This window comes from Globicephala melas, chromosome 1 (genome assembly GCF_963455315.2).
Source record: "Globicephala melas chromosome 1, mGloMel1.2, whole genome shotgun sequence".
Taxonomy (NCBI): domain Eukaryota; kingdom Metazoa; phylum Chordata; class Mammalia; order Artiodactyla; family Delphinidae; genus Globicephala; species Globicephala melas.
The window spans coordinates 157726065-157749273 of NC_083314.1; the positions used below are offsets into that span (position 1 = coordinate 157726065).

General features: G+C 46.6%; 2 protein-coding genes across 4 annotated transcripts; one reads left to right on the top strand and one right to left on the bottom strand.

The window, feature by feature from the left end:
* Positions 1-261: 261 nt before the first annotated feature.
* On the bottom strand, positions 262-15510 carry CDCA8 (cell division cycle associated 8). Its single transcript, XM_030868853.2, has 11 exons — positions 15478-15510; positions 15205-15317; positions 14937-15065; positions 12838-12878; positions 10837-10909; positions 8719-8801; positions 6028-6092; positions 4819-4914; positions 3583-3709; positions 2745-2831; positions 262-1507 (listed from the first exon to the last, which is right to left on the bottom strand). Exons 2-11 carry the CDS (start codon positions 15299-15301, stop codon positions 1463-1465), a joined length of 843 nt encoding a protein of 280 aa, XP_030724713.1. The 5' UTR covers positions 15302-15317; positions 15478-15510; the 3' UTR covers positions 262-1462.
* Positions 15511-15751: 241 nt separating this feature from the next.
* Positions 15752-22613, top strand: AIRIM (AFG2 interacting ribosome maturation factor). 3 transcript variants are annotated; one of them, XM_070045531.1, is made up of 5 exons: positions 15752-16017; positions 16196-16470; positions 18373-18552; positions 20458-20580; positions 20754-22613. In XM_070045531.1, exons 2-5 carry the CDS (start codon positions 16196-16198, stop codon positions 20854-20856), a joined length of 681 nt encoding a protein of 226 aa, XP_069901632.1. In that variant the 5' UTR covers positions 15752-16017; the 3' UTR covers positions 20857-22613. The 3 variants fall into 3 exon arrangements, with proteins under 3 accessions (XP_069901632.1, XP_030724725.1, XP_060163695.1); XM_030868865.2 differs by having other exon boundaries at positions 20462-20580; XM_060307712.1 differs by having other exon boundaries at positions 18373-18548.
* Positions 22614-23209: the final 596 nt, after the last annotated feature.

Sequence of the window (23209 nt, forward strand, 5' to 3'; positions counted from 1 at the left end):
ATCTTGGGGAGAGGGCCCCCTCTTCAGGTATCAGAGAGGTTCTGCCTAAAGTAAAGGGTTTTGCATCTTCTGAGGAAAGTAGCTGCTTGCAGACCCTCACTCCAGTAGCTTCAGCTCCAAAACTGTCTCTGGTCCAGGTAACACAGCTTGGAGATGACAGGCAGGGCGGAATATCAATTAAAAACAAATCCACAATTTATTGAAAACAGGTACCTTTCAGTAGCTCTGATTAGAATAAATCAGCTTACAGATACCATGACTCAGGAAAACAGTATGTACAAAAGTCTCAGGAAAGGGAGAATAAAACAACTTGAAAAGAACACATCTTGAACAGGACTGGACTAGAATGGTCATGTAGGAAAATAATAGAGTACAACAAAGAGCCATACACAGAACACTGTGCTCTCGGGCTTGGGGTGGGGACTCTCAGCTCCCACGTTCTCAAACCACATCTAATGATTCTTTGGGGCACAGGTGCTGGCTGGAGCGCAGGGATCTCAGTGCCCATGTGACAGCCCACGCCAGGGCAGAGGCCAAACGTGAGGAATGAGGCCACCAGGCAAGCTACGCCCACTCCCCCATGAACCTCAGAAGACAGAAGTGCTCTCTGCAAAGGCTACAGGCCTGGTGGGGACCACAGGGCCACGGACAGCTTAGAGTCCCTCTGCGGCCAGTCGTGTAAAATCCCCCGATGAACCTAAACCCTACAGCTCCCTTATCCAGATTCCCACTAACTGGACTAACCAGAGAGGTAGAGGAGTAAGACATGGAAACTGCCCACAAACCAAGTTTTGGTCTTTGGTAAACAGGGATAATACAAAATACTAGTCTACAAGTCAGCTTGAAACCAAACTACTGGGCATGGCAGGTGTTAAGATTGCAGAGCCCTGTCAGTACCCACCACAGGAGGGAGGGGATGTGCGCAGGAGGGGAGGTGTTTCCTCCTGTGGTCACTGCTGTGACAGGTCCTGGCCCCATCTGCACAGTCCCTCCCAGCTCCTGGAGCCGCCCTCTCACGGAGCTCACTTCTCTGAGCCTAGCTCCCAGCCTCAAGCACGCACAGGGCGGGAACGCCAGCTGGAGCGGGCTCTCCGGTGAGGGCGAGTTGGCAGTCTTCCCGAGAACATGAGGCTCCCCTGTGCAGCCTCGGCTGGAGTTAGGGCAGGGCGAGGAGGACGTGGAGCTACGGCAGGCAGAGGCGGCAGCTGAGAGCAGGAAGGAGAATTCAGCTGGGAGAATGGCAGGAGGTTTGGGCTCTATGGACACAGAGGCAGTGTCTGTCACCTGGGTTGGGAGGTGCCAATAGCAACGCTTCCTGAATTCTCCAAGAGGAACGCTTCTCCCTGCTCTGGAACTTCACGTTCAAACAGACAATAAGCCCAAGGGAAGAGGTATCTTCAGGGTCCCAGAAGTGCCCACTGAAGGTCCATCCTGTGAAATCGGGCTTCTTGGAATAGCAGCCTCATTTGTGAGTCCGTATGCTGCTGCAGATTTGAGCAAGACGGCTCTGAAAGGACAAGGAGAGAGGCCCTTTAGAGAGGACGAAGCTGGGAGGCTTGCCCACTTAGCACATAGTCTGCTCAGGTAGCACTGGCTTTGGGGCCAGGCTGGTCTGAGTGAATCTCAGCCCTCCATCCTCTATTGGTAACATGAACAAACTAACCTTTCTGGAAGGCAGCTATGCTCTCCTCTATACCACCAATGCAGACCGAACTAACCTTTCTGAATCTCCATTTCTCATCTGAACAAAGGAGCAAAATACCATCTCAAATGAGACAGTGAAGGTATAATTTGGGAACAGCAATGCTGTAGGTCCAGCTAGATGATGGATGTCACCAGATCCGGGGGGCTGGGTATGTGCCTGATCTCAGCACCGGCCTCTGTTCTGTACAACATGTTTGGGAAAGTCGCTCCGCCCATCCCCTTACTTGGATGTACCCTTCACAGACCTCCCCCCAGGAGGGGGGACCTACAGCAGTCATATTTGCACTAGGTGTTCCCATCCACCAGCCAAAATCAAAGCGGAAGGGACCGGGGAGGCCCGTCTGACCAAAGCTGAGCTAATTCAATTCTTCCTCTTGAGAATTTAAATAAGACTGAAACTGGACTGTCTGCGTTGGGCAATGGAGCAATAGAGTCAGAGCTGGGAGTGTGGCTGCCCAGAGCCACATATTGACTCAAGGTAAGGGAGAACAGAACCAAGAGCCTCGTGGAGAAGGTTACCCACTGAGTGAGGGAAGGACGAGGTGCAAGAGAGGTGAGGGCACGGGCCCCAAAGACAGAGTTGCTAAAGGAGCTGGTGCACCAGAGCAGAGCCCCATCAACTCCTGGCACTGGTGGTCCCACCACTCAGAGGGCCTGCCTGTTCAGTGCTTTCTTTGATTCTGTGGGATTCCTGGTAGCAAGCTCCTCACCCTGTTCCCGAACTGTTGTGAGGAAGTTTCAGTCCCCGGGGGGTCAATTGTGCCCTAACATACAGGCACCAACTGCCTGAATGAGGCAGGATTTGATTCTCTTGTGGAACTTCTGTGGCAGGCACTCTGGTTGGACCAAAACTCAGCATCAATTTAGGGACAGAATTGCTGCTCAGTAAGCAGGATAACAGTCAAAATCCCTTGGGGGAAAGAGGCCACACAGTTGTAAGTGTAAAGCAGCAGGCCAGACCCAAAAGGCAATCCTAAGTACGGCTAAACCCAGAAGGCTACTGGAGGCCTCCTGTGTGTGGAGAGGAACCCGAGACTTACAGAGAGCTTCTTAATGTTTCCCAAGGCCTCTGGATCCAGCTGTGCGATATCAATCCTCTGCAAGTCACTGGCCAATAACCGCATGCTCTGTGTGGAGGGGAGAGGGTTAACGTGGCACGTCCCTCAGGGCAGGAACCTCCACCCAGCAGCCCAGTGTGCTCTGGGGTCCCTCGATGTCCTGCACTTGTGGAGGGGGATGGCAAGGCAGGCAGGAGGGGAGTTAACCCGAAAGAGACAATGCCGTCGGTGTTTATCACTGGGCCGATAGCTGGATCAGCTGAGTAGAAGGGGTGCACGTTAGCTTAGAAACGCCCTGCAGACCTCATCTGAGATAAACCATCCCCTCCGTCCCAGGAGCCGAGGTCAGCAACTTGCTCTGCCTGCTTCAGACCCCTCGAAGCTACACAAAGTGGAAGACACAGCTCGAGCTCCCCTTTCCAGACTAAGCACGCACGCACCCCGATAGTGCCCTCCTCTGCACGCCCTTTAATATCTCCCTTACTGCACACATCACATGTTACAGTTAATTGGGAGCCTAGCTTGACTACTGAACTGCTTCTCAAGGGCAGGAATGTCTTCTACATCTTGAACCTGCTACAAGACAGATGGGCAAATGTTAGTGGATGAACAAATGAACCCCAGAGCTGGGCAAGGATCTTCCCAGTCTGGAGCTCTAACCTGGGAGAGGAAATGGTTCTGAGTCCTACAGAAATGTGGATATCAGAAGCCATGCAACCAAAGGGACTTTGGGTTTTGGGAGAGAAGTGGGTGATGGACAAGAGAAAGAAATGCTGAGTAAGCAGCATGCCATGGCCTGATCGCCCTCTGGAACACTTACCTCTCCGCCTCCCACTGGCACGGTGAGGAATATCTCTTTGCTGTCAGCAAGAGGACTGCCATTTACAGAGACATTGTAAATCCGCTCTCTGGCTGCTGGAGTGCGCAGGCCTGGGGTCTTGAAGACCCTATAAAGTGGGAAAGTCTCTGTAAAGATGGCTTGGCAGACTGAATGACACCTTGACCCCATCTGGCCTCAAGCTGCAGTTTTCAAATCACACATTTCTAAGAAGGCGCATTCTAAATTTAGGGTTAAAAAGCAGTATTGACTAAACACAGCTGGAGGAAGGAGGTTGTAATTATCAAACATACATCTAGCGAAAGTTAATTCTTATCCATGTAAATTTTAGGTCCAAAGCTCCATATGGATACCAGCCATCCATCCATCCATCCATCCATCCATCCATCCATCCATCCATCCACAAAGTCAGAAATAAACTGTGTTAATATACTTCCAAGAGTGGCTAAGCGCTTCCATCAGGAGGACTTTTCCAGGGTCAAAGTTGGATGATTCAGAGATCATCATTATATTAATTCCCAAAGTGACTTTCTCAAGACCTTTAAAATGCTGCCATCTATTTTTCCCTAAATGTCTTTTGCTATGTACTCAGGTAAAAAAAAAACAATAAGCAGTTAAGGAAGAGAATTAGAAGTAGAAGGTAAGTCTTCCTCACTCTCCCCACTCCAGATAACCACTCTCAGTTCCTTATGCGTCCTTCCAGAAACTTTCTATCAAATGGGGTCATCTAGGACACGCTGCCCTGCCACCTGCTTTGGAGATGCTTGTGATCATGAAGCTCTTCCCCATCAGCACATGTGGATGTACTTATTTTATGGCTATACCCCATGTCCTATCTACTTGACCAGCACTATGGAAGGGATTAATTTATGCTATAAGAACATCCTTGTTTATACTGGTCTCCCAAAAGGTGGTGTCCATTTTCACTCCTACCAAGAGTATGGGAGAGTACCTACCAATTTAAAATAAACTTGATCAGAATCGGAAAAGACCAAAACAGTCACTAGAGGCCTCCTAGTCATCAGGGACAGGTAAAGAATCATTTTGTCACCAAAAACACGCAGATCTACACTCAGGGGAGAGGCAAACATTAGGAAACCCAGGCAGTTACCCTCCTCTGTTAGGGGCTTCCCACTATTTTCTTAAACACCCTTCTTTTCTGGCAAACATCAAATGTTGGGCTCCCACAAAAATCCAAGTGCTGCTGTCAATACTTACCTTGAGTCAAACCTGGGTGTCGGGCCCGGAGTTGGTTTCACCATAGACAACTCCAGTCGGCCCACAGCTGGGGTAACAGTGGCACAATGGTTTGACCTACAGGTGAGACATGACCATTAGGTACGCCAACTCTCAGGTCCAGGGACGGCAGCCGCAGAGGCAGGTAACACTGACCATGTCAGAGCCTATCCTGGGCACGTTACACACATTAGCTCGTGCAGCCCTCCTAACCACCCTCTGAGAAGCACCATGATCCTCATTTCCGGATGCAGAAACTCAGGCATATTGAGTGAAATAACTTGCCCAAGATCATACAGCCAATTAGGGCAGAGCCAGAACTCCGAACCCAGGCCGCCTGCCTCCAGAATCTGACTTATCAATCAAGCTAACGAATGAGGGGAAGGAGCCAGCCCCTCAGCACCCTGCAGGCCCCCTAGCTGGAGCTCCTGTCCTCCTGCCAGACAGCTCCCACTGCCCAGGGAGAAATGGGAGGAGCCCACCGCTTCACAGACACACGCCCCAGTGACTACTTTCCTGAGCCTGTTAAGAGGCAGCCCCTCCCCCCAACTCCCAGCATAAACAGTTCCAAGTCTACGGTGACTCATTATTTAGCAAGAACAGGAGGAATCTTTTTTTTTTTTTTTTTGCAGTACGCGGGCCTCTCACCGTTGTGGCCTCTCCCGTTACGGAGCACAGGCTCTGGACGCGCAGGCTCAGCGGCCATGGCTCACGGGCCCAGCCGCTCCGCGGCATGTGGGATCTTCCTGACCGGGGCACGAACCCGTGTCCCCTGCATCGGCAGGCGGACTCTCAACCACTGCGCCACCAGGGAAGCCCGAGGAGGAATCTTTTAAGAAACTAACTACAGGTAGGTGACAGCCACTTTGTGACCGACTGTGGATAGCTCTATACGTGGACTGTCAGGTAACTGAACAAAATATGCAGTGCTTACTCTGTGTTTCTGAGTCTTAATCTCCTTGTTTGCATTTAAAAAAAGGGGGGGGAGATAGAGAACGTGGGCAGAAGAACCAGAGAAGGTGTTGGGTCAGACGGTTTCTAGAGGCCCCTCCAGCTCGGACACTGGAGGATTCGATGATGTGAAGCTCAACTTGAACACAAGTCACAAAAGCCCCTTACCACCTCTTTCTGCCATGATGCATGTGGTTCTCCAATAAAACCAAAAACATCCAAATCTGGAAAACCTGTTACCTTTTACTTTTGCCTTTTCCTTGTATGGACTGGGTTCTCTTCTTGGATGGAGGACACCTTTTAACCTGAAGTCACAGGCAAATGAAACTGAGGTTACAAAAGGCCCTGCAAAGGGGAAAGGTAAGGGAAAGGGGTACCAGCTCTGGAAAAGAAAACTAATACCGAACATCAGAAGGTCTATCTCACAGAATTCACAGTGACTTAAATAATTCTGAACATAATTGATCAACTAAGAATCTATACTGCCTGAGTCTTCAGAATAGAGGCCTTTGACTGAGAGTGAAGGTAAGTGTCTTCTGGACTGAGTACAGCCTGGTTGGTCTCCCCACCCCACTCCCACCCCCTCACAAAGTGCTGCTGTGATGGTCACTAAGGGCACCCAGGTGCCCAATCCAAGGAACCCTCAGCAGTCCTCACCCTTGCTGAGTCCTCGGAGGTACCTGACAGGAATCACTCTTTACCTGCTGACATCCTCCCTTGTTTCTAAGATCCACCCACCTCCCCACTTCTCTGGCTGGCCCTCTGCAGGCTGCCTCACGAGCTCCTCTTTCTACCTTCCCTCCTAGGGTCCATCCTCAGCCTCCCCTCCACGTTCTCCCTGTACAACCTCATCGACTCCCTCGCTGGGACAACCACCTAAAGATCTGGGAGTCGTTGTCTCTCAGTCTCTTACTTCTGCCTGAGCTCCAGGCTGAGATTTCTGTCAGGGCGAGCTGTCCTGGAGAAGTACTGAACACTCAGCAGGCCAAACAACTGACACAGGGACTGCTCCCCTTAGCCCTAACCCAGCACTCCTCCTCCTCCTGTGCCCCACATGCCACCGGATGGCAGTTCCCTAGACTAGAAACCACCTAGTCATCTCTGGTCCCTCCTTCCCTCTACCAGTCTTGCCTACTCTCCATTATAAAACTTATCGCAGAACCATCCCTTCTCTTTTTACAGGGTCAGTGCCTCAGTTCAAGAATTACAGCAGCCTCTGCATGTAAATCAATGAAGTTAGAACACACCCTCACACATGCACAAAAATAAACTCAAAATGCCTTAAAGACTTAAACATGAGACATGGCACCACACAAGTCCTAGAAGAGAGCACGGGCAAAACATTCTCCAACATAAATTGTACCAGTGTTTTCTTAGGTCAGTCTCCCAAGGCAATAGAAGTAAAAGCAAAACTAAACAAATGGGACCTAATCAAACTTACAAGCTTTTTGCACAGCAAAGGAAACCATAAAAAAAAGGAAAAAGCCTACGGAATGGGAGACTATATTTGCAAATGATGGGACAGACAAGGGCTTAATCTCCAAAATATACAAACAGCTCATACAACTCAACAACAAAAAAACAAACAACCCAATCGAAAAATGGGCAAAAGACCTTAATAGACATCTCTCTAAAGATGACATACAGATGGCCAGTAGGCACATGAAAAGATGCTCAACATCATTAATTATTAGAGAAATGCAAATCAAATCCACCTCACACCGGTCAGAACGGCCATCATTAAAAAGTCTACAAATAAATGCTGGAGAGGGTGTGGAGAAAAGGGAACCCTCCTACCCTATTGGTGGGAATGTAAGCTGGTACAGCAACTATGGAAAACAGTGTGGAGGTTCCTCAGAAAACTAAAAGACAGAATTACCATATGATCCAACAATCCCACTCCCGGGCATATACCCGGACAAAATTGTAATTCAAAAAGATACATGCACCCCTATGTTCATAGCAGCACTATTCACAATAGCCAAGACATGGAAGCAACCTAAATGTCTGTCGACAGAGAAATGGATAAAGAAGATGTGGTACATATATACAATGGAATACTACTCAGCCATAAAAAAGAACAAAATAATGCCATTTGCAGCAACATGGATGCAACTAGAGATTATCATACTAAGTGAACTAAGAGTCAGAAAGAGAAAGGCAGATACCATATGAGATCACTTATATGTGGAATCTAAAATATGGCACAAATGAAACTATCTACAAAACAGAAACAGACTCACAACATAGAGATCAGACTTGTGGTTGCCAAGAGGGAGGGGGATGAGGGAGGGAAGGACTGGGAGTTTGGGATTAGTATATGTAAACTATTACATATAGGATGGATAAACAACAAGGTCCTACTATATAGCACAGGGAACTATACTTAATATCCTGTGATAAACTGTAATGGAAAATATACAAAAAAGAATGTCTCTACGTGTATAACTGAGTCACTTTGCTGTACAGCAGAGATTGGCACTACACTGTAAATCAACTAAACTTCAATTAAAAAAAAAATTAAAAAAAAAAAGAATTACAGTAGCCTCCTGACTGGTTCCCTTGTCTCTAGTTTTTCCTCTCTCCCATTTATCCCGAATCCTATTCTGAAATACCTATCTGGTCATGTCATTTACCAAGACCTACCTCATGAAACTGCAACTTCCAAGTTTGGCACACAAGGCCATTCATTTTCTGGCCCCTGCTCTCCCCAGATCACCCTCACAGTTTACTCCCCAGCCATACCAAACTGCTTCCTGTTCCTTAAAGGGCACTTTCATTCCTCTTCCTGGAATTCCCTTCCCTTTCTTCTCCAGCTAGTGAAATCTCACTCATTTTAAAGGCTGTGCCCAAGGGTGCTGGGGGAGCATACTTTAAGTATTTCCTTTTTCTCCTGACAGGCTCCAGCCCTGAATCAGAGTGCCTACTTACTCTTGCAGTTTGAGGATTCTTATTTTTATTTTCTTCCTCTTCTTCTTCCATTATCATGTCATCCACTTGCATCACCTTTCGTGCTATAAGAAAGTTTTAACAGAGTGATATTTCTCATGGGAATAAACTTTCATGCATTCACATTTCTTATAGGAAATAAAACTTATGTACTCTTAGGCTGTAATCAAGAAATAGATCCAATATAAAGATGACTTTAAAAAAAAAAAGAGGGTGTAGACAAAAAAGAGGGTCTCAAGAGTGGTTAAGAAACCCCATATAATGCTTTGTACGGCAGCCCAGCATTCTGAATAAGATTGCAGACGCTGGAGTCAGATAGCCTTGAGCTTGAGGCCTGGCCCTGCCTCTGACTAGGTCACATGGCTTTCATGGTGATCATCTAAAAGGGAGGAGCCACTTCATAGGGATATGATGAGACCTGGAATGTGTGCCCCACAAAAACACGGTCTTTGTTATTCATCCCAAACCCTAGAATTGCGCCTACTGTGTAAGTGCTTATTAAATATTTGTGGGACAAATGAATGTAAAGTCCCTTGGATGGTATTGAACACATTATAAGTATTACTATTTATTATAATAAAATACTATTTATAAATAATAAATTATTACAACTATCATCTTAGAAGGAAAAAGGATACGAGGGATGTTTAAGATGGATGATAACGGAGGAAATAATACCAATTTTTAAATATTTAAGGGGTTGTCATATGGAAGACAGCTCTATGGGACCTCAAAGAGCAGAACCAGTATCAATATGTAGATACCACAGGAAACTCTGGTTCAAAATTAGAAAAAACGTTCTAACCATTACAGCTGTCTATCGATGACAGGTAGTCTCACTGTTAAATACGTACAACCATGGGCTAGAAAATCCCAAGCAGGGATTCCATAGAGAAATTTAATTATAGGAGGAGAGATCAGACTTAATGACTTTTAAGCTTTTTTTTTCTCCCTGACACAAATAAGAATCTAAGTATATTTACCTTAAAAAAAAAATAGCTTAAAAAAAAAAAAATTGCTTACAATGTAGTTGAAGTCCAGTGGTCGAGAGGACACAAAACCAATTTCTACTGTTGTTTGACCTGGGTCCCAGTGTGTTCAGTTCCCAGTGGTGAAATCGGAAGACCAGCCCCCCACACCCCACACACCAAATAAGGAAAAAAAAAAGTGGAATTCAAAAGAGAAATTGGACATTACCTAAATGTAGAAATAACCCAAAGCGACCTAACAGATTGCAGATTTGCAGCTAAGGAACTAACTCTAGGAACACCCAAGTCCAATTACGTCACAACCTTGCTGGGACAGGCCTGGAACATGACACTAGGAAAGTGAAAATCCCATCATGCCGTCTTCATGCTACAGGACAGCTCTGATGGAAGGCAAGCTGGAACAAGAACTGGATGGTGTTTCTGGCTTGGCCCAGTGGAGAAGGTGCCCGCTTGGTGGGCAGCCCCAAACTCCAGGTCTTGGGTCAGGTTCATCCTCACTGGAGTTGGATGCATTGAGCTACTGGAGCTTAATGACAGTGAAATCACGTCCATAACAGAACTCACCCTGGCCTGAGTCTATGCTCACTAATTACAACCCAGCTTCCCCCAAACTTACCCTTTAAGATAGTGTTTCTCAGAGTGTTGGACGTGTATGTGAGAGAATTTTCCACAGATGGGTCAGTGAATTGAGCAACATGGAATGACATGCTTAGACAGTTGGTCCTTTCGCAATGCTCTTTGAACCCTTCTGATCACATCAGGGAGAGTCTTGGCCGGCACTAACGTGTCTTGTAGCACCTCTCCAAACCTTGCTCACCTCTCTAACTCAGGGAAGCAAGCAGGCAACACTGTTTGGTTTCCAGCACAGCTTTTGTTTTTCTTCTTTAACCTTCACTTTAGCTCACACATTGGTCTAAAGAGTTCGGTTAGTTATCAGTCCTGCATATCATTAACTGAATGCAGAGGCTAAAATCAAATTTTTGGATTTGCAAGACTGAGGACCAGGCATTAGAGGGAAGAGGTTCCTCCAGTGAGGTCTCCTCAAGCAGCCAGCCAACCACACTAGGCCTTCATTCTCTCCGTTCAACAAGGGGTTTTGGAAAGTACTCACTTTTGGCAGATTTCAGGGGTGTCTGAACAGCTTCTGCTGTTAGTTTGTTTATTTCTGTGATATCCAGGTCAGCCTGTAATGAACACAGCCAGAAAACAAAAGGTATATTCCATCAAATATGAGGAACAATATTTTAAGATTAAAAACATTAATTAAAAAACATATTCTTGGGACTTCCCTGGTGGCGCAGTGGATAGGACTCCGTGCTCCCAATGCAGGGGGCCCGGGTTCGATCCCTGGTCAGGGAACTAGATTCCACATGCATGCCACAACTAAGAGTTCACATGCCACAACTAAGGAGCCCATCTCCCGCAACTAAGGAGGCCACGAGCTGCAACTAAGGAGCCTGCCTGCCGCAACTAAGACCCCACACAACCAAATAAATAAGTAAAATATTAAAAACAAAAAAACCCAAAACATATTCTTTGATACATACAAAAGATTGTTATGTTAGTTATACTACAAAATATTGAACTTCCATAAACCCACCATACTAACGAAGGCCTAAAACATTGCCAATTACTTGCTTCTAGGCTATGTATTTTTCCCTGTTCTATTTCCTTGCCTCTCCTCGAAAGGTGACCAGTCTCCTAATTCTGTCATTCCTTAGAGATAACCACTATCATCATTCCATTTGCTTGAAAGAAAGTGTGTGTGTGTGTTTCTCCACAAATGTGTATGTGCTTAAACAATATTTTGTTTGCTTTTGTTTTTGATCACTATTTGTGGTTGTAGATAATTTGTTTTCACTGCTATGTAATATCTATCACGATGGATTTGTCCAATCTCCTCTCAACAGTATTTTGCTATTACAAACACTGTTACTTTCAACTGTCTTATACATGTGTCTGATGCACACCTGTCCAAGTTTTCTCTTGGCTATATACTTAGGGATGGGGCATTACAGGGTTGTAGGGTACACAAGTGTTCAGCCTTAATATTATGCAAAATTGTTTTCCAAAGTGATTGTACTTGTTTACATGCCAGGAGCAAACAAGTTCCTAATGACCCATATTCTCTACCACACTTGATGCTATGTCAGCCTTCTCATTTTTTCCCTCCAGCTTTATTGAGGTATAATTGACAAATAAAATTCTAACATATTTAAAGTGTACACATGAGGATTTGTGATACACACACATTGTGAAATGATTACCACAATCAAGTTAATTAACACATTCAGAACCTCACATAGTTACTGTAAAAAAATTTTTTTTATTTTTTAAAGTCTAGAGGGCCAAAAGTTTTTCTACTCTGCCCCTGGGGCCTTCAAAAAGGCTTCCAGTCGCCATTCTAATTAAATTTGTTCCCCGTGGTAACTATATGTATGGGAATAGGCAAAAGCAGGCATGATTCACAGGCCTTTTCTTGCAGGGCACGTGTAAATATCAGAATAGTCGTTACAGACTAGGAATGACACAGGTTTCATCTCTGGGCTGGCAGAGACTGCATGGAGTACTCAGACGGGGATTCTGAAGCTGTCAAGGCTTAGCTTAGAAAGTGCTGTGCTAGACAGACGAGTGCTGTCTGAAACAGATGATGGAATGGAAAGTGGCTACTGAACATTTGAAATGTGGCTGGTGTGTCTGAGGAACTGAATATTTTATTAATTTTAATTAATTTAAAGAGCTACACGTAGTTCGTGGCTACTGTAACAGACAGTGCAGATCTAAACTCTTTATTCTGCCTCGTCTAGCAGGCCAGGTCACCGTGTAATGATGCGGGGGCTTAAAGGAACTTGGACTTTAAGCTTTCTTCTTCCCCTGCAAAGGTCCGGGCAAAGAGCTGCAAGGAACCTGCCAAGAAAAGAACTACCTCTCTTTATAAACCTTGAAATTATCTGGGCTTCATGTACTCAGCATTTGACAACTATAATTTTTTTGTTGACACAGATACTTCCCCTCTGGAACCTCTTCCACAGTCAGCACCCACTGGTTGAATTTTGTGAACAGACTAAACTTAAAACTAACCAACAGTTCAAAAATAGGAGAAGTCACTCACTGTTGCTGCTTCCTCCAGCGCCCGCTTGTTTCCTCCAAGGGCTTTGAAAAGAACGTTTTGTTTAGTTACTATCAGATTCTAATAATTTAAATAATAAACCATCCTCCCTAACATGACCACTTACTTTTCTTACACTTGACAGATTAAGCCCTTGATCCAGCACTCAGGAGCCTTTACAACCTAGCTTAGCCTCTCTCCAAGCTTGACTGTTCCCCTCACGGCTTATTCTCAGTCCCGCCACACCAGAGCGCCTGTTATTTCCCAAATGTGCCACTGTCTCTCATGACTCAGTGCCCCGGAACTTATTCCCTCTGCCCGAAATATTCCTCTGCACCCAAAACATTTCTAATTCATACTTCAAAACTCAGCTCAAACGCAAACTCTGCTTATTTTTCTCTCTCAGCAGATCGCTGCAATGTGCTGAGTTAGTTGCTCACTATCGTCACATCCAACAACTACTCAAAACTGTAAAAGTGCCCTGCCTTGAACTGAACTCTTTGAGGACAGAGATAATACCCATAGCTTCTGGCAAAAACATGTCACACAGGGCTGCCCTGGTGGCGCAGTGGTTGAGGGTCCGCCTGCCGATGCAGGGGACACGGGTTCGTGCCCCGGTCTGGGAAGATCCCACATGCCGCGGAGCGGCTGGGCCCGTGAGCCATGGCCGCTGAGCCTGCGCGTCCAGAGCCTGTGCTCCGCAACGGGAGAGGCCGCAACAGTGAGAGGCCCGCGTACCACACACACACACACACACAAAAATGTCACACAGTAAGTAGGGAGTAAATGTGTATTGAATGAAGAGGCCTTTGCAGATTTAGATGTAGAATAAAAACTTAGGTTAGGTCCTCTGGCTGGAAAAACTGGTAGTATCCCCTATAATAGTTAAGAACTCAGGCTTTGGAACCAGAATGCCTGGTTCAAGTAGACTCTGTCACTAACTAGCTTATGAGACTTTGAGCAAAGTAAACAATCTCTGTGCTTTAATCTTGTCTATAAAACAGGGATAATATTAACAATTAATATGGTTGTGATGAGGATGAAATCAGTTAATATATGGAAAACACTTGGTACAGTGCCTGTCTGCCATAGAAAGCACTACATAAATGTGCTCCTTGAGCACTACTCAATTCTCTGTAGTAGTACTCATAATTTTAAATACATAATCATGTCCAAATTTTAAAAATGATCCTTCTCTACTAACTTGTAAGTTCCTGGAGGCAAGGACAACGCCTGTTTTATTTCCCAATGCATCTTCAGCACCTAGCATTGTGCCTAACACATGCTCAATGAATATTTGCAGAGATGCACAAATAGGTTAATAAATAAAAGGGGAAGTCAAAAGCATCACTGAACGTCTACCATGTGAACAGAACATGCATTTCTATCCAGGAAGGAGGCTATATACTGGGTAAAGAACAATAAGGAAAATAGTAAAAGTAAGGGTAACCCAGCAAAAGGACAGCCTTTTGCATTTCCTTGGACATTTAGCAAGGGGGTGGGGAACAGGCTGGGATTTTTCTCTGGCCAGGAAAACTCTTGAGTCCTGCACTTCACAATTTGATATGCCCATTTCTAAATTGGCATTTTCCCTAAGCTGCAGGAAGAGCTGCTTGGGATTATCCTTCCAACTGAGGTCTGGTAATAAACCAAGCCACTCATTCATTTTCAAATGGTTGGATAAAATATCCCCCCCGCCAAAAAGAGTATTTCATGACACGTGACATCTATGTCAAATTCACATTTCAGTGTGTCCATAAGTAAGTTTTTGTTGTAAAACAGCTATGCCCATTCATTGCAGCTGTTTTGGAACTATAACAGCAAAGTTGAGTAGTTTCGACAGCGAACCCTCTGGCCTACAAAGCCTAAAATATTTCTTATCTGGTCCTTTAGAGAAAACGTTTGCTTGCCTGCAGAGGTAGATGAGGGCAAGAGCTAAGGAGAAAAGTAAAGCCGGGAGGTGAGACAGGGAGTGGGGGGAAGGAGTAGGGCTGCAGTTTCCTACAGTGATCTTGGAGTACCTCACTAAGAAGACGAAGGCTGCCATGGTAACCACAGAAGGGCTCCAGGCCGAGGCCTGGGGAAAGACTAGCAGCTCTTACCGAAGTAGTCGAGCCAGTTCATCTCGCGCAGCGCCTTGGGGAGTCGCAGGATCTCGATGTTGTACAAGTTATCCATCTCCTTGAGGAGGTTCTGCCTGTCTGACTGAATCTGCTTGGATCGTATTTGCACTGCGAGAGGGCAGAGCGGACGGGACACGGGTCACCCGGCGGGCGAATGCGGCCTGGAATCCGTGCTGCCAGCGCCCCAATCCGCCAGCACCCCGCGACTGCCCCAGGTGCTCGCGACCACCCGGGCTCCGCCCCTTACCTTCACGGTCGAAGTCCTTAAGAAAAGAGGCGAGCTTTCGGCTCCGTACCGAGCTGGTCTTGGTCACCCGACTGCCGCCCTTCCTAGCCGGAGCCATGGCGCTTCGATGGAGGCTGCGGGGAGAGGGGGCCGAGCCACAAGGCGTCAGCGGCGGAGACGGGGAGGGACAAGGGGCCGCAGGGGTGAGGGAGAGGGCGGAGGGCACCCCAGGGGCTTTGGAGGGGGACCCTTGCCCTTCGGGGCCTGGGCATAAAAGATCTGCGAGGCACCCACCTGTGGGTCCCGAAACAGGGGCTGAGAAAAACCTGGCTGCTTCAGCTGAGAGAGAGCGGCTCCGGGGCTAACCGGACGTGCGACCGCCGCCACCAAATTCAAACTGCCACAGGCTGACCAGTGAGAAGCCGCCGTCTTAGGAGGATCCCACAATAACCAATCACAGGGAAGCTCTGCGATCGGACAGCCAGTCCACATGTAGGACTACAGTACCCAGAAGGCATTGACGGCATATTTTCGCGACTCGGTAGCCATGTTGGGGCATGCGTAGAGAGACTCGGAGGCAGGCTGGGGCCCTTGGAAGGTTCTTAAACTTTGATTGCTTTAGCTTTAAGTTTCCCCGCTGGTTTAGGGAAAGCGACCCGCAGCCTCAAGGAGAGGAGACAAGCTTCTGGCTCCGGACGCACGGATAGGCCCGGGGAACCCGTAGTCTAAAACAGGAAACTGCCCGAACCCGGACGAGCCTCCTCCGAGCGATAGTCAGGAAACGCTTCCCGCGGTGGGAAACAAGGGTCCTGCCTTCCGAGAGCCCCTCTAAAGGTAAGACAACGCCTCGCGTTAGAAACTCCTGTCGGGAGGGGTAGACGGCCCTACCTGAGGAAACGCTGTTCTCACCTGCGAACGGAAATAACTCCCACCCATGACCCGGTCCTTCCCCTATCGATTTGGAACCCTAATGCTTTTTTTGTTTTTTTTTTTTTCCTTCCCCCAACGGAAGATGACTCAAGACCAGCCTTTGCTCGCGGTGCAGGAGGCCCTGAGGAAGTGCTTTCCCGTGGTGGAGGAGCAGCAGGGCCTGTGGCAGAGCGCTCTCAGGGACTGCCCGCCCCTCCTGGCATCCCTCAGCAACCTGGCAGAGCAGCTGCAGGCCGCACAGAACCTGCGATTTGAGGATGTGCCGTCACTTCGGGCCTTCCCAGACTTACAGGAGCGGCTGAGGCGCAAGCAGCTGGCGGCTGGTGACACCCTCCTGGACAGGCTAGAGGAGAGGCTGTAAGAGGCTCAGTGGCGCTCGCTCTTGGCGGAAAGATTTTAAAACTGCGTGTTTAATAAGCTAGGATCAGTCGGAAGGGTGTTTTTCTTCTTACTTGAGAGCGTGGTATTTAGGGATATGTCAGCCTTTGCTCCTTTCCGTTTGTTGCAATGGGATCTCTGTCAAGAAGGCATTTTCTGGCACCTCCCTTGTCAGACTAGGCGTGACAGTGGTGGACTTAGTAAAAGTTATCAAAGCAGAACAGAAGAGCAATGGGGATCGCTTATTGGCCCTCCTCTATAGTCTTTCTTAGGTAAAAAGCAGTGAGGAGCTATACTGTAAACTTATTAGGTGCCAGAGCTAAGGGTTTTACATACATTATCTCATAAAATCTTTCAACACCTCTTTGACTTAACCTCACTTAATTAATTTTTCCGGTGAGGAAACTGAGGCTCAAGCAGATTGCCTGTGGTTGTGCAGTTAGTAAATAGTAAAACTGGGATTCTAACCCAAGTATGCCTGACACCAGGGCCACTTGTTCAGCTGTTCATTGGTGTCTGCGTGCCCGGAGTAGCACGTCTCTAAGCTCTTACTATGCCTAATGTTAGACCCTCTACCTTAGAGTTACAGGTAATTGAGGATAGAGAAGAGACAGGGCACGTATGGCCTTTCCTTGACCAGGACAAGAGAAGGTTCTAGTGTGTAGAGTCTGTGCCATAGACTAATAGGAAACTGTCAAAGATGGGGCCTTCTTTGTATTCATTTGTACAAAAAACATTTTATTAAGCCCCTATGGGATGCCAAGCACAGGTGCTAGGAATACAACAATGAAGCAGACTTAGTTCCTAAGCTGAGTAAAAGAGAGAGACAAGACAATCAATTAAATTAGGTCACGGTACCTTCTAAGATTGTGAACTTTTATTTCAATTGATTACGTGTTTGTGTGTGAGTGTCGGGCTGTTACTTTTAAGTCTATTTTTTAATTGTGAGTCACAGTCAAACATTTTTGAAAGCTGCAATTCTAGGCTAGGGACTGCCTTGCCCTTTGGGAAGTTGTAGCCTTCGTCTTGGTGGCTGGGCCCCTTGGAGTCACCAATGGAATAATAACAAAATTTACCATAAGCTAGGCACTTCGCAAAGCACTTAATATACATTGTTGCATTTACTCTTCACAACAATCCTTTTCATTCATTGGACAATTGTTTGTTGTTCTGTCTGCCGGTCTCGATGTTTTAGGTACTTAGGATGCACAGTGAACAAAAGAGACTGTTTCTATTCGTGATTGAGAATAAGTAACTTTCCTAAGATCCACAGTAGTCTGGGTGTGTCAAGAGCCCAAATCTTACCTATTCAAGAATTCACCAGTATGGGGCACGAGGTAGCCTGAGAACACTGCTGGTTTGTTGCTTCAGTTTCCTCTTGCTTATTCCTTTCACGTACATTGCATTGGACTGTGTGTGAGCATTTGCTGTCCTGTATGGCAGCCCCAGAAGGGCCGCTTGGTCTTTACTTTCTTTGGCAGCTGGGAATAACATCATCACACAGCTTTGAGAGCCATGTAACTTCAGCCTCTCCATCTTTAAGTCAGTTCTGAATTCTTGAGCCACCCCTGCCTCCAAGGCACCATCATCAATCTCCGTAGACGAACGGATCTCATTTGGAGCAGTTTTCCCCACTGGGATGTGTGGCAGTAAATATCTGGAGACGTTATTGATTGTCACACCTTGGGAACGGTGGAGGCATGGTGTGTTCTTGTCGTCTAGTAGGTAGAGGTCAGGGATGCTTCTGAACATCCTGCAATGCACAGGGCAGCCCTCCACCACAAAGAATCATCTGGTCCAAGATGTCCTTAGTGCTGAGGTTAAGGAACCTGGCCTTAGGCCTTTCTCATGATGTTGCCTGATATCAGACTCTTCCCCCAGAGCCGCCCTCCTCAAGGTGCGCGATGTAGTCAGCAGCCACGTGGAACACGTGCTTCAGATCTATGAGCAGCATGCAGACATGATCAGCCTCGATGCTGTCCTGCAGGCTTCAGCTGCAAGCCCCTCTGTGGCTGAAATGTTGGAGTGGTTACAGGATATCGAGAGACATTATCGAGGTTTGTATCCTTTGCACACATCTCAGCTAGTTCCAGAACTGCTCCAGGAAGTCTTTTTAATTTCAGTTTTCGCAAGATTGCCCAAAAATATACAGTATGGGTCAGTTCTCTTTGGTTCTTGAACTTGGATTCTTTCTGCATTCCTTTGTACAGTCATTCCTTAAATCACTTATTGAGTAACTGCTCCCTGCCAGGCGTTGCTCTAGGTGCTAGAAGATAAGCATTAAAAAAAGGAAATTATATAGAGTGTCAGATGGTGATAAGTGCCTTGGAGAAAAATAGAGCAGGGAATGAGGAAAGCGAGGGGTGAGGGTGGGCTTGTGGTTTTAAATAGGGTGGTCTGGGAAGGCCTCACTGAGAAAGTGGTATTTGAGAAAAGACCTGAAGAGGGTGAGGGAGAGAACCATGGGGGTATTTGGGGGAAGAGTGTTCCAGGTAGAAGAAACAGCAAGCGTAAAGGCCCTGAGGTGACAGCGAGCCTGGTATGTTCAGGAAGTAGCAAGGCGGCCAGTGGGGCTCGAGCCGAGTGAAAGGGGGGTGGTCTAACAGGAGATGTGGTCAGAGAGGCAGAGCTAGGCCTGGTGGGGCCTCCAAGGTCTTTGAAAGGATTTTGGCTTTTACTCTGAGTGAGATGGAAAGCTATAGAAGGTTTTGAGTAGAGGAGTAACCTGATCAGACCTATGTTTTCAACAGTATCACCCAGCTATGTTCTGAGGAAGGACTTGGGTGGAAGCAGAAAGACCTGTTAGTTGGAGTTCTCTCACCTTTTTCCTCTCAATTCTTGCCTGTTAGTCGCATCTACCCTCTGGCTGGAGTTTCTACCTTCATTTGAATCACTCCCAAGCCAACCTTTATTCTTGCCTCTAGTTTTGATTTTCAGTTTCCTGCAGATGCCTCCCACTGGAATCTCGCGGAACTGCAAGCTGAAATGGAGAATTGAAATCCTCCGTCCAGCACTCCTGTTCAGCTCCTGTTTCCTTAAGTTGTAGCATCAAACCTGTCTGATCGCTTAGTCTGGAAACTTAAGCAGCATTTTCCCCCCTTCCTGCTGTTTTCTGCTTGCAGCGTAGCAGCATCGGCCACAGTGGTGGAAGCAGCAGCGTGGGCAGTGGGAGCAGTAGCTGGGGCCACCCTCACTGAGCGCTTATGGTGTGCCAGCTGCCGTTGTAAGAATGTCAGCGCTCAGCTGTTAAGTCCTTCCATTCTGTTTCTTTGGTGCTTCTTGTAGTTTCCTTCTCTATCCCCACTGACTCTACCATTGTTTCTCACTTGGACCCTTAGTCACATGCAGTCTCTAGACAGGTTTCTCTGACCCTGGCTTCTTTCCCTCTAAGCCACCCCCAGGTAGTGGCCTCACTCCGCAGATCTATCTTCCGGAAGTCTTGTTTTGATCCTGTTGCTTGTGTAGGAGTTTTCAGTAGCTTCTGGTGCTCTGAGGACGAGAACCCCCGTGCTGGTCTTTGTGTTCTGACTCCACCTGCCCTCTCAGCCACCTTTCCTGCTACTCTGCACATCGTTCCATGCCAGCCGCACTGGAAATGTCCTGCCCCTGAATCCATTATGTGCTGGAATCCTCCTCCTGTCCTCTAAAGGCGATGAACTCATCCTCTGAACTTCCACTGAGTTTTATCTTTCCTGTCATTTAGAGTCTTTTCAGTTTCTGTTTTTTTCTCACCACGGTGAGATCCCAGATTGCAGGAACAGTGTTTCTGTCCTTTTCCCTGTAGCCCAGAGCCATGTGTGTAAAGAAGGGCTCGGTAAAGATGCGTAGCAGAGGCGAGTCCTGCCCACCTGGTAAATGTAGCAGTAGCTGCGCCTTCACTTTTCTCGCTCCCAGGAGCTCTCTCCAGGGTATTTTCTTCCTTCAGCATAATTCATTTTCTTTTTGAGCACCTTCCTTAACTCCCAGGAAGGTACCTGAAGAGGAAGTACCTTCTGTCCTCAATCCAGTGGGGAGACTTGGGAAACATCCAAGCTTTGCCCAAAGCCTGGGACCGAATTTCGGAAGACGAACACCCAGACCTTGTACGAGGTACTGGTTTTCATTTAGTCCTTCGTGTCTCCTCCCCTCCTTTCTTTCTGTGTCTCACCTCTTTGAAAGCATGTAGAGATGCCCTCATGGTGCCTTTGTAGCTTTTACAAATCTGATGTTTTGTGTTTTCTGGAGAGGTGGTATGCCATGTATTCTCTCTCTTCCTGTTCCAGATATCCTGTTGAATGTTTCCTTCTTCCTGGAAGAGTGAAGAAGCCGTGTGTTTATCGGGAGACTAGGGGGACGCAGTTGAAGACCGACCTTACTGCGCTCTGATATTTCTAAAGAAATGTCAGCATTGCAACTGGACTTATTGGAAATGTCAGTGCCTAGAGCCTGAGGATTGTACTGGATGTTGGGTCTTCTTCATGCCAGGTCCTGGGTGAGGGCACATGGTCACACCTTGCCCTTTCCTAAGGCTCAGGGGAGTGGACAGAGACAGAGAGGATGCAGGAAAGGCCGTGCAGAAGAACACTGGGGGCAGAAGCAACAGCCACAGAAGTGGTAAGGAAGGAAAGCACAGGGGTAGAGAGTGCCGCTGCCCCCAGCATCATCCAGAGCTCTGAGCCTCGTTGACACCAGGTCCTGGTTTCGTGTATTTGTGTCAGTATCCAACTCCTTGATGAAAAAAGGTGGCTTTGATGATTTAAAGAAGGAAGGGGTGGGACTTCCCTGGTGGTCCAGCGCTTAAGAATCCTCCTTCCAATGCAGGGAACACAGGTTTGAACCCTGGTCAGGGAACTAAGATCCCACATGCCGAGGGGCAACTAAGCCTGCGTGCTGCAACGAAAGATCCCATGTGCCGCAACTAAGACCTGACACAGCCAAATAAATAAATAGATATTTTAGAAAAATAAAGAAGTAGAGGTGATATTGGTGGAAAACAGTTACTGTTTTCGAATTGCAGTAGCTCCTTATCATCAAAACAATTTTAGTTTCCAGAGCCTACCACCAGGGGGAGGTGGAGCATCATGAATTATTCTGAATGCTTTGTGTTTGGAGGGGTTCTCTTGCTCTTACTATCTGAGAGTAAGTAACTGGGGATAGTGGGACTCCTCAAATAACAGTTTTTTGTTTTTTGTTTTTTTTAAACCAAAGCTGGTGACTGACTTGCTACAGTTCTCTGATCTTGGGGTGGCTGCGTAGATGGGAGAACACCAGCTCACAGTCAGGTGTTCAGGGTTGGGTTTCTGAGGCCCAGTGCCTTCATCAGTGAAATGGTCGTGGTACTTCCCGACCTGTCAACTTCCTGGGCTGGTGTAAAAATCTGGGTCATTGGATGTAAAGAGGCTTAATAAAGAATATAGATATTTTTCAAAATGAAAACGACTTTTTTCGTATTACAAAAGTGTTATATGCTTTTTAAAAAACAGTAGAGGGCTTCCCTGGTGGCGCAGTGGTTGAGAGTCCGCCTGCCGATGCAGGGGACGTGGGTTCGTGTCCCGGTCCGGGAAGATCCCACATGCCGCGGAGCGGCTGGGCCCGTGAGCCATGGCCGCTGAGCCTGCGCGTCCGGAGCCTGTGCTCTGCAACAGGAGAGGCCACAACAGTGAGAGGCCCGCGTACGGCAAAAAAAAAAAAAAAAAAAACAGAAAAATTGTAGAAAACATTTAAAATGCAGAAAAGTATAAAACAAGCTCCACCAGAGATATTTTGTTAAGTATCTTTTTAGTGTCCGTATTCACAAGTTTTTTTAACAAAACAATTAGGGTGTTATTGATAAATATTGTTGTTTAAATTATCCTTTAAAAAAATCTTAATATAGTTTGGCCAGTTTTTCATATCTGTGAATATAGCTCAACACAATTATATACCATTTTATGAATGTATTATAATGTTATATTTTACATGTTTTTTTTTAAGTCATCATGTTTTTCTACCTGTAAGGATAATACATTCTGGCTGTGAAAGATTGAAGTATTACAGAAAGTGAAAAATGCACAATGTCCACCTACCAGATACGTAATCATTTTTAATAATGTGGTGTATATTCTTCCAGGAATTTTTTTTTCTTCCAGAAATTTAAAAAAATCTATTCTGTCACATATGTAATAATTGTAAATAACTTAACTCAAGACATTTGGGTATCAGGCCTTATGATGTGCTGTGGGTACAGAGGTGAAGGAGAGCCCTAAAAAGATTTATAGTTCAACCAGGGAAAGATTTAAACCAGTGTTTCTCAAGTTTGAAAATGTATGTAAATCACTGGTATCTGGTTAAAATTTAGATTCCCATTCTGTAGGTCCTGGGGTGGGGCCCTGGACTCTGCATTTCTAACGAGGTCCCAGGTGATGCTGATGGTCCAAGGACCAGCCTTTAAGTGAAGAGATTTAAACTGTAATATAATAATGCTGTATTTGAGATCAAAACAGAATTCCATGAGAGAATAGAGGTGACAGCCAACTGCTTGTGGGACTACTTCGTGGTGACTGTGACATCTGAGTCAGGCCTTGAGGCTCAGAAAGGAGTGCAGGGTGCTGCACGTACAGGGACAGTCTAAGCAAAGGCAGTATTTGAGAAAGAATGGAAGCTGATACCTCCTGGAGGTGTGTGGGCATCGTGCTTGTGGCTTGTACGCCCTAGAACTGGAAGCATTAACAGTTGACTGTAGCAAGTCACTGGAGTTCAC